Source organism: Anoplopoma fimbria, chromosome 10, assembly GCF_027596085.1.
Source record: "Anoplopoma fimbria isolate UVic2021 breed Golden Eagle Sablefish chromosome 10, Afim_UVic_2022, whole genome shotgun sequence".
In the NCBI taxonomy this organism is placed as follows: Eukaryota; Metazoa; Chordata; class Actinopteri; order Perciformes; family Anoplopomatidae; genus Anoplopoma; species Anoplopoma fimbria.
This window is the reverse complement of record NC_072458.1, coordinates 5,220,623-5,239,707: the sequence shown is the minus strand read 5'-3', so window position 1 is coordinate 5,239,707 and position 19,085 is coordinate 5,220,623. Positions and strand designations below refer to the sequence as shown.

Here is a 19,085-nt window from a genome sequence, read left to right as displayed (position 1 = left end):
TTCTACATTACATTGTTTTCTTTTTCGAATCATCCCCATATGTATATGCATAAATTGAGCTGCTCCAAAAATATACAAAGTAGTTAGTGTTAGCAGTGTGTGTATGATTGTGCTATTTGTATTTCTGTTAAGAGCAAATTATCTGCTCGTATTTTCATTTTAATTTACATCCCTGTGACACACTCATACACAGACCCAAACCTCCACACAGTGAACATCACACTGACATCTCATGCAGCGCACATAATGATAATAATAAGAGATGTTTGATTTACTCACAGCATGGCCTAAACTCCATGTCTCAAATCTCTCCCAGCATGCTCCTCTGCTGCCCCACTGGCTTCCTCAGATCTCCCATTAGTCAGATTTCCATAACAGAGACAAAAAGGATGAGCCAGGACTCATTCATACTACTAATTAACCCTCAGAACAAAGCATGTTATGATTCTTTTTGTACATGTAGCCAACATAGACAAATAATTAAATTGGTTTTGGCTGCATATTACCAAACAAATAATCCTTTGGATGATGCCTTGGAAACGCCTCATGTCTTAATCCTACTGTAGAGCTGTGGCAGAAGCTGAGTACCTTTTAGATTATCGGACAGATGAAGAGGGATTACGAAGGAGAGAAAGGCAAACAGATGGGGATGAATGTAAATGATTTGAAGGGACGATGGTAGGATGAGGAAGAGAGCTTCTTTTTCTTTCTGCCACCCTCTCTTTCTCTGCAGTATCTCATCTGGCACATATGACACAAACTGTGAGGCTCAAATCGCCCCTCTGATCTGCACTGAAGCAGACACTTCTCGTTCTTCTTCTGAAAGGGAGAGTGGGAGTCAAACTGTCCAATTGCTGGTGGTAGTTATTTATTAGCGCAGAGAGATGTAACACATGATGACATCCAACTTCAACACCTAAGAACTGTGGGGACAAAGATAAATGTCAATGTCAATGTTTTTTTGGTTTGTTAAAAGTTTGGACACTTAATGAACAGAAAAAATATATCATTGAGGGGAGATTTTAAGAAAAATTCCATGCGTCTTCATTTCTGCAAAGGAAATGACACATATAGACACTTCTGTAATCCCTTTGCAATCTTTCATAGAATCTTTCATCAACTTGTGCCGACCTGTGATGAGGTGCCAAAACTAAATTGCATCTCCAATCATTTTCTGTTCTCCGGGAGAATAGTTGAGAGCGGGCAGTGAGACAGCAGGAGAGAAAGAAGAGAAACAGTCATCATCTTGCTGCGGATTTGAGAATTACTTCTCACAAATCAGTTTTTTATTTCATCGACACATTCTTTACTCTTGTTCCCTCACAGATATAGAGAATGAGATGGATATTTGAGTTCAAATGAAATCAAATTACTGTGCTCGAATTGGACAGAATTGAGGAGTTATTGACCAAGGCAATAACTTTGAAAACAAATTACAACACTAGACTGTGAACAAACTGCTAATGTCCCCCTGGCGTATACTCTTTTGAGCCTGCCTCATGGTTTCCCTTCTACAATGCCATAAATTATTTGACCTAGTATGTGTCTTGTCGAGAAAAAAAGGAACGTATGGCAAGCTGCATTTATCTGTTAGCCAGTATTGGCTTAGCAAAGAGGACAACAGATGCTGCCTTTGTAAAGCTCAGCCATCCCTGTTATGAACTGTGTATGTGTTTGAGTGGGTGGTCTCTGGCTGTGGATGTGTGAGAGGGGGCTGGCTGCATGTTTTCTGAGGTGTCCCTTTTTTTTTGCGTTGGAAAATTGTTAGTGTGTATTTGTGTGAACCCACGTATGCGCAAGCTAATGTGCTTGATTGTGTGTGCGCTTTTGTGTCATTAAACATCCATGCACATGTGCGGGGGAGCTATAACAAGATTGTGCATCTAAATCAAAGCCCGTCATGTATGCAGGGTTTCATTTTGCACAGATACTCTTGTAAAAGCTATTTACTGGCTTCCCGTACCAAACCTCTTCTAGCAGCGGGAGGAAGTGCTGTGAACTTCACAGTGTATTGTAGTATGAGGTGTTTTTTTCATAATGCAAAAGGTTTCTTAATTATAAAGATAAAATAAAATATTAACAGCTAGTACTTTGGTTGGATGGTAAAAGGCACATATGCAATCTGCACCAGGAGCTATTGGCAAGTTATATTTCCTGAACTGGGTTTGACACATAACTAAATTAAAGTTGCACAACATAAACTAGTTCTTAATGTTGAGATACGCTCATGCTAATGGAATATAGTCAACCCATCTGACCTGACACTCAAAATGCTGTTTAATGACAATATGAAGTGGGGATTTTTTTTTATTGTTTCACAAGTACAGACAATGTATTTCTAACTACAAATCATAAAACAGTAAACAGGCACTGCATTAGTTAACTGAAAAGGGGATAATTTCCCAATGTTGTGTTCTCAACTTTTTAGAGACAAAAAAAACAGCTATCACTGGTTAAAGTTTAAGGGTGCATCCTGATATAGCAAATCACCAGCCTATAATTTCTTAGAATGTAGGGAGGATTTTACACACAAACTGAGTATTGAATTTATTAATAGCTGGAGAAACTCAGTCCACGTTCTTTTGTTCTGGCACTTTGAGGTGATCAGTAAGAAATGCTTTAAAATTCTAATCAGCTTCTTTTTGACATAATTTGACGATGATTTGCAATCAGGACTTTAAAAATACTAAGGTAAAGTCATTTTGCAGTGGTTGAGGTATGATTGCATGGAAAGGTGGAGGATAAGTAGTCATAGCCCAGACTATAAGGATTAAATAGTTAGCTTTTTAGCAGCAGTGCATCACCTCCAACAAAGAACTCATTTGACCTTTTGTACAACTGAAAATAAAAGATCAATGAAAAGGCAAAAAGGAAAATTGCGGGCCTTAAACTGTTTAAAATGACTCCAGATTGGTGAGGTGGACACACACACTCACACATACACAAAGGAACAGATCATAGGTGGTAATCTATGCTCAGATGGCAGACAGGAGACTGACCTTTAGCAGTTTTGTTGTGACTCACTCTCACTCGCTTGTGTGCATGTGTGTGCTGATAGTCAGAATGTCAGGGATCAAACAATAATTATAACCAATAGCGGTTCTGAGTTTTTAAATCAAACACAGAAGAAACCAGAGAGGTTTTCAATTTTTCTTCCTGTAAAAAACATAGTTATGGTTGTTTATTCTCACATTTTAGGACTAGCTGTTAAATCTTTCATCTGTTTTGCTGAAAATACTTTTCCCATTGACCTCATTAGCAGGTCTAATGATCTGCTGTATGTTCTGGAGAAGAGCTCAGCTCAACATACTATAATTAGGATATGTGTGAGCAATTCCAAAGTCTGATAAATGAATCCAGCTTTTAAAATCAAGCCATCTTCATTGTACTTTTAAACTAATAATTACACTGAAATATATTTTCCTGTCTCCACCTCATTCTCTATCTGTCACACAAACATAAATCATTCTCTAATCTTCACTAACAATCATTGTTTGTCGAGTGTACAAACAGTCACTGTGCTCAAACCTGCTGGAGCTGGCGTGCAAACAGCAAACTCTGTTGTACCGGGCATCAATCACTCTCCTTTGATTAGATCCAAAACAGCACTCAGCCCTCCTGGTCCACATGTTGCAAATGATGCCTCCCGAAAATAACATTCAGTTTGAATTTTTTCCCCCAATCAGTTAACTGAACAAACAAAACAAATAATTAATGTACCCCTGATTTACAAATGACACATTATACATCTGCCTGAACTAATAACTGCTGTGAAGTATTTGAGTGTCTGTAATACCTTTCCTGCAAAAAAAATACTATTAATTATTTGCTCAAATTATTAAATTTGGTGTTTTTCTAGTTTCTATTTCATACTATTTCTTATAGGGCTAAAGTGGGGATATTAATGATATCCAGTGTGATTTAAATGCTAAAGTTAAGTTGCTAGGTTTCAGTTGTACAGACACATATATGATTCATTAATAAATGAATGAATGAATGACTTGTAAATTTGTATTAAAATGGATTAAACTCACACTCCCTTCCTGTTTTACCTGTAAATAAAATTAACTCATTAAATGCTCCCCACCCTTCATTCGTGCATATAAGTTAGTGCTATTTTATTCCCTATTTAACTTAAATCTTTCTGTTGTCTTCTTATCATCCATCTAAGATTGATCAAATTCAAGTTAAGAGTCAGGCTTCAGGAGATGTGAGTTGTAAACCCTCAGATTGTTCATGTTCTTCTGCCTCTTTTCTCTCTCCTGCAGCCTTTTTTTGTCATCGTTTCTGAATGATTGATCTTTTAAGCATCTTTTCATTAGCAGAAGAAGTCTGGACGTTGAGTGACTCCAGACTGGCATGTGAAACTTGTCGCTGCCCTCCTTGCTCAATCATCCTTTCTTTTTATCATGCCTCCCACTCTAAATCTCCTCCATCTCCTTCCTCTTGATTGACAGGATTATCAGGAGTCCACCCACCTGGAGCAGTTTGTGACCCGTTTCTTGCTGAAGGAGACAACCAATCAGCTGCATTCACTTCAAAGCTCTCTTGAGTGTGCCATGGAAACCACAGCCGAGCAGACTCGACAGGAGAGGCAAGAACAAATCTTTCACACACTTACAATTAGTCCTTAAAACACGGACAAATTATATTGTACAATGGCACATATAATTACAGTTATCACATCTAGTGTGACCATTTTGTCCAAACCACGCACACTAATTTACATCCCACATTTTAGATTTAAGTGATGCTTTCATTTAAGGTGCTGTGCAACAACACAGGTTCCTACCCTGTATTTGTGAAGACCAACTGCTATTCTCTGTAATCCAGCAGTTATCTATAATCCTTTATTTATTTGATCACTCCATAAACTTCCTATGGGAATTATATAAATATAGGGAAATAATTAAAAAGGGATTTTTAAGACTTGAGAGAAATATAACATGGAGGCCAATAAAACGCAATCAACTACAAAAAAAGATGGTTTCAATGTTCTGAAATCAAAATGACTTCAAAGGATATTGGGGAAAGTAGTAAATCACTGCAGTTTGAAATAATAGAGGGATCTTTTCACGTAAGTCCCTTTTACAGAGAGATTCCTCAAAACTGCTGTAAAGAAGATTTGTGCCTTTATGCCAGCTGTGCGTTTTCACACTGAACCAAACAACAGTAGCATAATGCCGCCACAGTGTGTGATTTTAGGAAGAAGAAGAGGCGTGACATGGAACATAACAGCGCCTAGTGCCTGTGTGTATGTGTGTGTGTCCCGCCATGCCGGCAGTCCCTTTCACACAAACATGGATTCGTCTCTGTTACCTACGGTCAGAACAACTCTGTCACCCAATTCTGTGTTCATGTTTTTACTACAGAGTGGCGAGGCTGAATGGTGGTGCAACATTCACACCTTGAACAGGCTGTTTGAAAGGGGCTTTTAATGAATTCACCTCAAGCTGCAATGTTTATTATAAGGAATTGGATTTGTGTAATGAAAGGGTGACATTCATAGTGACGAACTGTGTGTGAATTATCAACAACTCTGCAGTTCCACTCAACTCTTCAGAGCGTTTTAGCATCTTTCAACTTTGTTTTGGTTTATGAACCTACCACTATAATGTTTTGTGTCACTCTCACGGCTCTCATCAGCCTTATTTTAAGTCATATCAGGCAGCTAGCAAACAGACAACGGAAGCAACTAACTAGTGAAGCATTTAGCAGCTAAAGAGTCACATAATTCCCTCAGGAGATTACGGAGGCCAAACCACTTTCTGCCATCAACCTGTAGCGAACACACACATGATTTTAAATCAATCCTAATGTGACTCTGTCTCTGCTTCAGTATGACAGATGTTTTGTTTACAGCATAAAAATGTGACTTTTTTTGTACACAAGACCTACAGTGTTTGTGGATCCAAACACGTAAATAAACTGGGTCAACAATGATAACATGACCTTAATTGAGGGGTTATGATTTTATTATTAGCATGTTTATAAATGATCTGTCTGATAATAAACACCCAGCCGCTGGCTGTGTGGACAGTTGATGATTAAACCTGAGACACTTGTTTTGAGGCAGTCTCTCTGGGTCAGTTTGTCTGTGTGTGTGTGTGTGTGTGTGTGTGTGTGTGTGTGTGTGTGTGTGTGTGTGTGTGTGTGTGTGTGTGTGTGTGTGTGTGTGTGTGTGTGTGTGTGTGTGTGTGTGTGTGTGTGTGTAGGTGCATGCAGTACTCGATCAGGCTGTTTCCTCATTCAGAATTCAGATGTGCTGGGTTCATTAGTGACTATGACTCACCAGTGTGGTGCACCAGGTTTCATGTACGTTTATGGTTTATGCTGTTTAAAGGACAGGTGATGACGCACCATCCTTTTGCGTCACCTCACCTGTCTGTGTTCAAACTTAAATTGCAGCCTCGACAACCAGGCTGTGATTTGCTGTCAACTTCTTCCAGTTTGACATGTTTATGCTTGATTTCAGTTTGAAAGGCTCGTTGTGTCCCTTTTCTCCCCATATTTAAATGTATTCTCAGAGGCACAACATGATGTGCTTGGAGACTCCCAGCGACTCTTCCCTTCTTTCCTTCCTTCCTGTCCTCTCCTCGCCTCCTCTAAATGTTTCTTTCTCTCCATCTCGCTCTCAAGTCAAAGTGTGACTGTCCCTTGCTCCCATAGCAGCTTCTTCTCCTCGAGCATCTGTCTCTGAATTGCCACACTTCAATAATTCCCCTATGTATCTGAGTGCTATCACTCTGTTCTTCCAAACATCTAGAGGACCTGGTTGTTTCTCTGGTGGCTTTAAATTGGTTTATGTGGTCAGTTTATTTTTTATGTGTGAAGAGGCCACATAGTTTGCTCCAACAGCTCTTAACCTCCTCTTCCTCCCTCTTGGTTCATATAAAGGAAGGAACATGAGGAGGCAAAGGCTGCTGATCTTTGCTCGATTTCTGATCTCAGATGGGTTTGAGCAATTAAAGTTTCTGCATAGCCAAGAATACAGTATGACTCACTGGAAAACAGAGGGGGGACCTGTCACCGGTTGCTCCTGCTCCATACATCAAGCATACACACACATTGAACTCGTGGGTTAATTATGCATTCTGCATTTCTCCCAGATGTAGGAGGGGCCCTAAAAATCTATTATAAGGGGTGTCATATGAAGCAACCATGTATATTCTACAAAAAGAGATCATTCTGAAACAGATGACTGTCATTTTAGTATTTTAGAAAACACATAGTCACAGATCTTCCCATTTAGATTTTAGTTACCTTACTCTTTATGAGATTTACTGTATAGTTAAAGCTAAAAAGCCAAGTTCTGAATAAAAACTAGTGGATTAAAGGGATGGTTTAACATTTAGAGCGTTAGATGAGAAGATTCATACCACCATTAGCGTAGCTTAAGCCTCAGCTAAATTCAAAAACATGAATTATTTAACAACGTAAGCCGAAATTGTACAAACATCAGTGTGAAGTCTGAAAAATGTTGAAGAGCTTTGCTTAATAAAAAGTAATGATCACAAAGCACACGTTCTGCTCTTTGAAGTGCACAAAACTCACACACACATATAAACATGAGCATGTGTATTCACCTGCACACACATACATCACCAAAGACACCCTTAGGTCTTCTCAAAATATGGAACCAAACTTCTTGACAGCACAAAGATAAATTCTAGGTGATGTCACCCTGCGGCTGCATGTACCTTGTCACTGGCATTAGCATCACTGTCGGACCAACACAATATACAAATATAACCTAAGCCTGGACAACTTCCGGCCTGAGCTGAGGCATAACTTACAACTATTTATTTTATTCAAGTTGAAATATGCTTAGCAAATATTTGCTAATGTAAATGTCCAGAACAGAAATCTGAACATTGGATAAAGCCAGGTTCAAATTCTTATTTTATTTTGTTTTTACAGAATTCATTTTGAATATCTCTTTGTATCACTACATACATTTGAAAATACTGTCAACGGCCATTAAAAAACCCCAATATTCACCATGTTTTTAGTAATATGATGTTCCATAGACAGGGGCTGCATGGTGGTGTAGTGGTTATCACTGTCGCCTCACAGCAAGAGGGGCCCGGGTTCAATTCCCGGGCTGGACAACCTTCTGTGTGGAGTTTGCATGTTCTCCCCGTGTCAGTGTGGGTTCTCTCCGGGTTCTCCGGCTTCCTCCCACAGTCCAAAGACTGAAGATTGAATTGAAGACTCTAAATTGCCCGTAGGTGTGGATGTGAGTGTGAATGTTTGTCTGTCTCTATATGTCAGCCCTGCGACAGACTGGCGACCTGTCCTCGGTGTACCCTGCCTTCGCCCATTGACAGCTGAGATCGGCTCCAGCACCCCTGCGACCCTTAACTGGATAAGCAGGTTACGGAAAATGGAATGGATGGATGTTCCATAGATCAGGCTTTTAATGATACAGAACAAATCCTCTGTGAAACCTTCAGAATAGGATTGAAAATGGAAGGTTTGGTGTATGTAAGTGATATTGAAATGGATATTTCTGGCTCAGAGTCTGAGAAAAAAAACTAATTTAGACAAAATGGCCATTAATTATATGTTTTGTAAAATCCCATACATTTTGTAAGACTCTACAGATGAATAGGAAACAAAGTTGTGAGGGCCTGGTTGGGTTTGGACCCCAGAGCAGAGATAGGACACCAGTGTAGGAAAGAGTTTATTAACAAAGTTATCAAAAAACACGAAGGGGGCAGTTGAGGCAGGAGGCTGGCTGGCTCGCAACAAACACACCAGTCTAGAGGAGCGAGCACATGGAGGCACGGAGGCACCAGAGCAAACGAAAAGGGGAGGTGGAGAGACTCACCAAAACAAAAAGCACAAATGAGAACAAGATCTCAAAAAACACACAAAGGCAAGCTCTACCGAAAGGAAACAGAATTATCTGACACTGAGGTGGAGTTGAAGCCAAGTTTATGTAGTCTCAGGCTGATGACTTGATTGAGAACCGATTTGTCTGATCAGCAGCCAGCCACGCCCTCCTGCCAGAAGAAGGGGAGAAAAGAAAAAAGGGAGGGGAAGGAGAACAACAACAAAATACAACTAGGGACAAAACCAAAACCTAACACAAAATATTCGAAATTTCTGAAATGTTTGAAAATGCAAATGAGGCAAAAAGACAGAGTATTAAAATAAACACCTCAATGCATATTTTGGATGTTTTCTTTCTACTAGTCTGAAAGAAGAAAAATAGGCCAAATTCTTAAAATTAATCAGTCCATGAAAAACAATGTTTTCCCCTGGGATGCCTTTCCCTAAATGGCATTTGCCGTCTTGGCACAAATGAGTTCATACAATAAACTATTCAAATTTCACCTCCTACTTGTGTTAAATTTTATGTAGTTAATTAAATAACAAAGTCAATGTCATCATGTGTTAATTTTGAGAGTCAGCAAAGCCCAAATCCAAGCCAAACATTTTGTGGGACCCATCTTCCATGTGTTGTGTGCGGTGCACCACAAAAACTGTCATGAAATCACAACAATGTTAAAAGAAGATATGCTGAAATATTAATTTCTCCTTGTTCTGACTCCAGACAGGGCCCGCTGAAGCCAGAGGTTTTGTCCATCCAGTGGTCAGGTCGTCGCTCCAATCGCAGGCTTCAGAGGAACAGCAGCCTCTCTCCTAACAACCCTCTCCTCAGCCTCGTCAATTCAGGTGGGTTTATATGTTCTGCTGTTTAATGATGAGTTTGTATAAATAATTGGAGCATCCCGTTGTGTTTCATACTGCAGTGCTCCACTCTTGAGTTATGTTGTCTTGTAGCTACCAGCAGCAGAAAAAGCTGCTTGACCAGAGTCAGAGTGTCCCAACAGGAAGCAGGGCAGAGGGAGGGGAGGGAGGTGGAGTTTATGTGTGAGAGAAAAACTGGAGTGAGAGACAGAGAGAGATTGAAGTGGACAGTTGTGTTCTCATGATCTCCTGGGTGTTGATCCAAAGACATTGAATGCTCCGGCTCTCAGGTGGAGGTTTGAGGTTTGGAGATGTATGACCTCAATCTCAAATCACCATCTGCTGTGAATGTGAATACACTTTTAGCGTAAGTAAGATAATCACTGAACACAAACTCTAGTCATGATATACATTCATACTAGCAGCTACAGTGTAGAGTTAGATAATCTGCCAAGCACTCCCTGGTTTGTGAGAAACAAGCGCACCACCAGCCTGCAGTTTGTTGTGCATGTTTGACTCGTGATGCGTCTCTCTCATGCAGGGCTGCCCACAGGCGACATGATATTTCTTGAATAGTGGGCAGTGAGAGAAGCAATAAACTTGAATGAATACAATAATTACCAAACAGTCCTTTACTCCCAGTAAGAGCTGTCACACTGAAATAATAATGATGCTATAATTCAAATTCATCTTTAACTTTGTTTATTGTGCATTATGTCTCCTTTTTTGGCAAATGAGTAACTCTCAAAATACAAGTGTAGGGACAGAGAGAGACTGTAACAGGAGGCGCTGGATTATTTACACAATGTTATCATAGGTGTAAAATCACGATGTCATAAATATTTCACTTTTAAAATCACAGTTTTGATAACTAAATGCAAACAACTCTGTATTTCATAGGATTATGACTTTTCATAATAAGAGAAATGTTTTTAATATTTAAGTTTTAGTTTTGTATTTAACTGCAGTATTTGGGGGATTTGAGGCCTTATAAACTTGAGTTTTTACTGTGGGGGATTATTAAATTGTATTATTCTATATTTTCAAAAATACAATTGCTTAAGATTTTACAATGATATCCAATACACTTTAGTTATATATAATTAAAATGATTACATTAAAAACCCAAATTTTAATTAGTTCTGTTAGATGCATTCAAAAATCTTAATGAGAAGACAATTTAACTTTGTAATCAGATTAATTTCTTGCCTTGTCGTTGTATGTATGTAACTGTTGTTTGCACACAGTCAGTTTTCCGTTAAACCTCCTTTGTGACATCGCCAATGGTTGCTGGTAGACTTGAGCAGCAGCTGCAAAGCGTTAAGCATCACAGCGATTCTATTGATTGGCATGTTTTTGCACTGCATTACATGTAAGGACACCTTAAAATGCCTCTTGGGACACCGTCACCATTTTAGAGGTATTCAGGTCAAATAAACAATGGAGGAAAATGTGTTTAAAACATAGTCGATGTATACAGCAGCAACCTTCCCCCTTCACCTAGTTGTTCACTCTTTCTGTCTGAAACCTATCCTGTCTGTGTCTCTAGGTGTTTATGAAGAAGACGGCCAGTGGATGATCCAAGTCAACAGACTGCAGAGGCTCATTGACCGTCTAGAAAAAAAGGTGATTTCCTTTTTTTCAAACTTCTCCTTACACCTCCTCTCTCCATCCTGGCCATCTGGTCTTTACGTCGCTCTCTCTGATAAACCACAAATGATGACAAGTGGACTCACAACAATGTCAACATATAAACTCAACCCAAGAACACCCTCCTACGTAAGAACACAAACACATATGCAGTCTATAGTATAACTGCACACAAACTCTCACAGCTGCTATCTGCGTGCATTGAACGCGGCATAAAATCTGAGATCTGATTTGAAATGTTTGATTTTAAGTTCTCGTCTAATTTATTTGTATTTTGGATCCTTTGTGGATTTTGCACTCATGAATGGTAAATCAAGTTATGTATACTTTTTTATCCTGTCTTCTAATCTTTCCTATTGTTCCTTGTAAATTGATGGCTTTTGTACTTCTGTGTACTCATATAAAACATGCAAGCATGTTTAGGTGAACAGGTTTTACTTAACCAGTGGCAATTTACAATGGTTGCAAGTAGACATTGGTTTAGTTAAAATTAGCAATATACAACATTTAGTATATTAATAAAGCAACAATAATATTCATATCTTGTATTACGCACCTTTAAGGGCTCACAAGCCAAGCCTGTTTTTAACAGGAGGTGTGCAAGATGTGCAAATTCAGAAATATTTGCTGTTAAATTAGCAAAGTGTGTCACTATCATCATATTTCATCATCGTATATTTGTTCTGCAGGAGATCCGTCTGGAGCCCGTTGAAGAGGAGGTCTTGGAGAGCAAATCGGTGTGTTTTCTGACTTAAATCTACTTTTCTGCTGTTTGTGACCACTCTGCGTCTCTCTGTTCTCACATCGGGGAATTTTACTGAAAGGGAGGCCACACTGAAAATACCACTAAGCGGTTGTCATAGCAACAGCAGGGCTGAAACTTGACAGAAGCATATTCCCTTTTTCCCTGCACTGACTGCCTTTATCTTTAATCTTTGTGTTAAAGGCTCAGTATTAGACGGTGTGATTAGAGTGTCTGTATTCCTGTGTGTCCTAAAGTTTATATATTTACAGTAACACTATAGAAACAGGACATTAGTGCAAGCTTATTTTGTGTATAAACCTTCTGGCAAATGTAATGGCCCCTTGTGCTTTTTTAGCTATGCTTACACAGCGTGCAGGTGTTTGTGTGCGTGTTGTCATTCCCTGTTTAACCCCAGCATCAACATGCCAAAGACTGTTACTGCTCAAGATTATATCAATCCCTTCAGGGATCTCTATGGCTGATGACACAGCCGACCAACAGAAACACTATCAGGAGGATCTCTCTCCAGTGTCTCCCATCAGACACATGATTTAGACATGTTAATTTAAGAAAATATGACCATGGTGAGTCCAATAAATTTAATTTGGATTAAAGGAGTGTCACATTTGGAGAAAAGGATGAGGAGGCAGCAGGAGCAATGCGATTATTTAATAAAGAAAAAGGGCTTACAAGCTAAATGTCTAGAGGCATGCAGGAAACAAGCCGCTAATCCCCAAACAGATCACAAGAAATAAACTCAAGCAGGAAGAGAAAACTATCACCACGAAAAAATGGTGAAACATTATACATAAGGAACTACCAGTAACTGACAATGAAACATGACTAAATACACAACAAGAGCAGAGTGATTAAAAACAGGTGGAACAAATCAAGGCAGAGAAGACCATCACAAAGCTGGGAAACACACAAAAGCAGGAAGTAAAACAAGACAAACTAAAAGAGGCTACAAACTTTGGCAAAAAAACAAGGACCATGACAAAGTAATTTTTTGATTTGTGTCTGGCACACACTGATGAGAGATCTTTTATTCAACATCTGCCCTCAGATTCAGTTCTAAAACAAAGAGTTTTATGAATTGATTTTATTCTTAAATGAGTTGTGTAAAAATCACTTCTCAGCAGCTTCATCTTATTATACCAAAGCAGCAGCTGCAACTCAAAATTATTTCATCATTGTTATAAATCTTCCAATTGCTTGATTAATGTCTTAATTGTTTCGTCTATAAAATTAAAGAAATAAAATTGTGACAATGAAGAGATTTAAATTTCTTGTTTTTACCATTCATCAGTCCAAAAAACAAAAGAGATTGAGTTTGATTTTTTATAAAAGAGAAAAAAGGTGATAATTCCATAATTTCACATCCACCCTTTTTTAACATCACTATTTCATGTCACACTATGTGTACCAGAAGTATCATAGCACAGTAGCAGAAATGAAACCATGCATATGAATATTACATGTAACTGTCATGTCTCATCATGCGCACGTCTCAGCAATGTGTGAATTGGGATGTAAATGGGGAATAAATGTGCTGCAGAGAGAAGGACTGTGTGACTCTGGTGGTGTGAGTGCATGTGTCCCCCTGTGTGTGTGTGTGTGTGTGTGTGTGTGTGTGTGTGTGTGTGTGTGTGTGTGTGTGTGTGTGTGTGTGTGTGTGTGTGTGTGTGTGTGTGTGTGTGTGTGTCTCCTAAATTAGCCACTGAGAGAAATCTTGAGGCGTTTTATCGCTCACACACAGACACATAATTAACACACACATACTCACACCTTAGGCCGACGGGAAGACCATTCACTTCCTGTTCCCATCAGCCACTCTGCCTCTGTCAACAATGCTTCATCAGCCATGGTGATGATTAGCAAGCTTTCTATTGTCACGATTATAGCAGGTTTTCCTGGTCCTTGTTTCCTTGCTGTTCACACCTTTGTTCAACAAGATTCAGATGCTTAAATTTTTCCTTTTTCCTTTTTCAAAGTGTAAGATAAGAGTGTAAAGGAGTGAGCGGGTGAATAACCCGGCCAGAAGATTTCTGAACGTCCCCCAGCTCCTTCACCCGCTCTCTCTCCACCAGAAGCAAATCCTGACCTCATGACATTGCGTGCCTTCACATGATTGTGTGTTCGTGTTTTGTCTTCACAGCACATCCTGATAGTCCAGAGGCAGCTCTCGGTGCTGGAGGAGGAGCTGGAGGAGTTTCGTTTGGCTCTCAGACAGTACATGGAGTGTGCCTGCGCCCAGACTGGATGCCTACAGTCAGTTCAGATTCTCTTTGTTCACTTTGTATCAGGGATTTAAAACATATATTTGTTTTGTTGCTAGTTTTTCATATTTTTGCAAAAGGTTATATAAAGAGCAGTATGGGAATAAAAGACACATCCAAAAGAAAAAGTAAAAAAACAGTCCGCACAAAGCAGGAAATGTAACATTTAACATTTAGTTGCGGTATTATTTGCACACACACGACTGCACACATCTATTCATGTTCATGTTCATCCTGCTGCTGCTCTTCTGGAGGTTTCTTCCTTTTTTTGGCTGGGGTTTGTACCGATCTGATCTGGGTGTCTAATGACAGATGTTTGATTGTAAAGCCTTCAGAGGAACATTTATGAATTTAGGATATGTGTAATGTAGTAGACTTGACTTTACAAGCAAGTTCACAATATTTGTTTAAAAGATAATTCTAATGAAGTAGTGACACTTTAGATATTCAGTTTTGTTCTTATCATGTGCATTTGCTTTCCTGGTTTAATTTGGATAGTTTTGATATATTTCAGTGCTTTATATTCCTTCACATAGATATGAAACAAAATACATATATTTAGTGGAGCCTTGAGCAATGATGATTCTGTCACAAATACTGATCCTAAGGGCAGGAGTGACCTTATTCAGACATATTCAATATATTGCATGCTCTGCCCATACAGTAATTTTGTGGATGTTTATTGAAATTCAAATAGAGATGCTCAGTTGTCATTCCTTTATTTTATTTCTGGAAACAAAGATAAAAGGTATGCCCCTTTAATACCAAGATGTCTGTAATCTTTAAGGAATTAATTCACTCACAGAAACAACACATATCTTTGTGAATTGAATTATATCATCCCCTCTGAAGCTGAGGTTTTGATATGAATTACATAAAGAATGTAGAGTGCAGGCTCTCTAAATGGTTCATTTCTATCAAAATTTCCCTGAGAAATCTTCATGAGATCATAAGCACATTGAATAAATCATGAAGCTCTAAAATAGAAACATCAGTGAAATGGCTATAATTTTTGGCCTGAAGACATGGTCTGGCTTTAGTTTAGCATCAGACCAAAACACATTTGTTCGGTAGATTAAAGAATGTTTTCGATGTCTTTTTCTCCATTTCAAACATTAGAAAAAACTCTCACATTAAAACTCACTTTGGTTTCAGATCAAATCCAGCAGCCCAGAAGACAGCATTCCATTTACATGCTTTGTCACGGCCATTTCTCTAAATTAAAACCAGATTAAAACCTCTGACACAAAACTATATAATTATAATTTGAGGATGAAGACACATAAAATATTATTTGTTAGATTCACATTGCCTGCTCCCCGTCAGAGTGAAAATAAAAGCAGACAGACAGGCTGTGCTGAGGGACACGATGTAGCACACTAATTAGTGATTGCATGACTTGTGCTCTCTCCTCTTTTGCATTTGGCAGCATCGCAGTTCAGCGGCTGGCAAATGAATCACGGTTCATTCTCTATGAATTCTGGGAGCATAACAACGTGTGGAAGAAGTAAGTATTTGCCCGCACCATATGCATCATGACTAATGCACCGTGGCCTCATCAAATAAAACCCGAAATTATGTTCTTTGCTCAGCTTGAACTCACTGAGAGAAGGTCTGTTCACACTGCGTATAGTGACAGTGTTCTCTGTGGGACTTTATTGAAACTGATGGGCAAAGATGCAGAGAGGAATAATGATACCAACTTCCATTGAGATACTGTGGTCAAAATTCATCAGGTGTCTTTATAAATCTTGATGATTTGCATTTTTTCTTAACATGTGAATTTAAATTTTGCTTCTGAGGTCTAGTTAGTCTGGTCTGTTTAGTAAACATTCAAAATGAACCAACAATCAATGATACCAACATACATGTACTGAGCTGCTGGGACTTTCAGGATGAATTATCAAATTCAGAGGGGAAAGACAAAATAATGTAAATACTCTAATGGAGAAATAACATTTTCTTAAAGAGACAAGTTCTGCCTCTTTCGATGACCCCCATTGAACTTTATACAGGAAAAAATAGGTACAGTAGTCATCGGTGAGAGACAAATATTCTTTTTTGATCCTGTTTGAATTATGACATGAACAACACATTTGATGTTTGCCAATTTAAAAGATAATTTTGCAAGTCAAGAAAGTTCTAGTTTGTCTTAAGATGGTCGTAGTATAATTTAGTTTTGTGTGAAACCGACCAGTGAAATATATCAATTGTCTCACACAATGTACGTCACCGACACTATCTAGCAGGGTAACTTAGCTATAACCATGCACACATGTAACGTTATCTTACCTGATGTGGTTTATCCAGTCACTATTTTTATCAGAAGAACAAGGAAAAAATCTGTTGTTGTAGATTCAGATACAAAACACACAGGCTTTGTAGCTTCAGCAAGTCAGCCAGTGATGTCACTTTTGCGACTTTTGGATGTGTAGTCGTTCTAATTACATGATTTCCCAGTCTTTGACAAAATATGACTTTCCTGACGTGTAAAATGAGTTTATGTATCAAGGCTGCCACAGCGGCTTGGGTTCGGATCCAACCTGTGGCCCTTAGCTGCATGTTTTCCCTTCTCTCTAAGAGTAACTAATCACAAAAATAATAAGTCAATTGACAAACGTCATGTGTGTCCTTCATGGCGCAACTTTAACAGGATTAGAAAATTGTTTTCCTCTCGACTTTGACTACAGAACATATTTTTATCCGAAATAAGGTCCTACGTTGGTCCACTGGAAAAGAGCGGGACATTGCTTCTCTTTAATTCTCTTAATTTAAGTTATCCCAACTCACAAGGAAATGCAGTATAGTGCACAGAATAGTCCCACCCACCCATTCCTCTCAACAATACATTTCAAATGTCAAATAGCATATCATAGAAAATATACAAAATAAACAGAACATACACATGGAAATAGTATGTTGATAAAGCTCATTTAAAATGTCTTACATATAGGTCCCTATTAGTCAAAAAATATTTTACTCTTATAGTTAATTAGACTTTCTCCAGCTTTAAAAATAAATCAACCAGCTGGTGTGAGAAGCGGATCCACTTAATTAGGATAAAACAACAGGCTAGCAGGCAAATAGATGATGTTGTAAATATTTGTAGACCAAGCAGCAATTTCAGACTTATTACTCATGGAGAGAGTGCTTTAACTCCAGTGTTTTAATAAGAAATACAAACTCTGCTACAAATGTTGGTCAAATTGGACTGAATTGCTGTTATGCCATTTTTTTATATTTTTATATTCCTCTATGTGTGTGTGTTAATTAATTATTTCAGCTTTTTTGCATGTTTTATGTTTACAAACCAACTGGCTACAAATTGCCTCTTGAGGTAAAATAGTTAAGTATTGTAAAAAACAACTTTAATTGAAGAATTATTTTTTAACTTTTTTGGAGGTTTTAATTAGTTGTTTGTTGCTGAAGACATCTATATGCCTCATCAGTAAGTGAGTCTTCCTCTGTACAGTCACCTGCAGACCAACTACAGTAAGACATTCCAGAGGGGGAATGTGGACTTCCTGGAAACTCCTGAGAGCATAACCACCATGCTGGTTCCTGGTAAGTTCACTTATTAGAGCTCCTGCTGGTTCTCCACTCACATCACACTCAAACCCATCACATCCAATACGATCAAGATAACTTTCACCTGAATGATCTTACACTTCTCAAGGGGAAACTCTTAACCCTCAGCTGCCCTCTAGTTTGTTTATCATCAATCATGAAGATTACCCTCAAACCCTCAGAACTTGGTTTAAAATTCTAGTCACGATGCCAAAATGTACAAAAATATAGAAGTTGTGCTGTGAGATTTTTGATTTGAGTATTTCACATTGTAAATGTGATAAAGAATGTATGATGTCGATATGTATTGAGCTTGATGGTTCACTCTAAACCTAGGAAACAGTCTGACCAGAAAAATAATTTATAAAAGAAGAAAAATCTCAAAACAAGTTTCAACTTTCTTAACTACTGAAGCTTTCAACCACACCTCATGGCCTTCCTCGGCATGAGGCTGATTAGTTATAATGGAAAAATAATTATTTATATGACTTAATTTATGATATCAAATTCCACAAGAAATTGATCTTGTATTGAGTTTGCTGTTGTTTTTACTCTTTTGTTTGGAGGATTTTTGTTTGTTTGTTATGGTTTGTTCATGCTCGTGTTAGACTGTCACTCATTTTCTTTCATAATAACTCTGCTTTTGTCCATGTTCTGCCATTTCCTCCAACACACCAGCAATTGTCTTTGTTTTATTTTTCCTGCATTATTACATCAAATTGATCTTGATTCTGTCTCAGATGCAGTGCTGAATACATTTGTCACAGATTACATTGACACACAAATGCACAAAATACACACAGCCACAGGAGAGTGTGCCCAGTGTCTCATTGATTGGAGTCATTTTTAAGGGTCAGTTCATTTCTTCTTCTGCGTCTCCTCCACAGCCTCATGGTGGGTCCTCAACAACAACTGAAAGTGGACGAGCACCCTTCACAGATCGTCACTGATGGGGGCAGAGAGCTACCTGTCACCACATCAGGAAGTCCATAGCAGTATACACACACATACACACACACACACACACACACACACACACACACACACACACACACACACACACACACACACACTAACTCAACACACACTCGTGAAGTCATGGTGATTAGTATTAAAGACCTCCATGTCCCTTCATAGTTATAGGT

General features: G+C 38.6%; 1 protein-coding gene across 1 annotated transcript in view; it reads left to right on the top strand.

Moving 5' to 3' along the window:
- The window catches only part of necab1 (N-terminal EF-hand calcium binding protein 1), a 32,890-nt gene extending 14,034 nt beyond the window's left edge, over positions 1-18,856 (top strand). Inside the window, exons 6-13 of the mRNA XM_054606656.1 lie at positions 4,458-4,594; positions 9,563-9,684; positions 11,249-11,325; positions 12,039-12,086; positions 14,253-14,365; positions 15,803-15,880; positions 17,846-17,937; positions 18,828-18,856. Of these exons, the coding sequence (XP_054462631.1) occupies positions 4,458-4,594; positions 9,563-9,684; positions 11,249-11,325; positions 12,039-12,086; positions 14,253-14,365; positions 15,803-15,880; positions 17,846-17,937; positions 18,828-18,856 (696 nt within the window). The remainder of the gene's footprint in view (positions 1-4,457; positions 4,595-9,562; positions 9,685-11,248; positions 11,326-12,038; positions 12,087-14,252; positions 14,366-15,802; positions 15,881-17,845; positions 17,938-18,827) is intronic.
- The last annotated feature ends 229 nt before the right edge of the window (positions 18,857-19,085 follow it).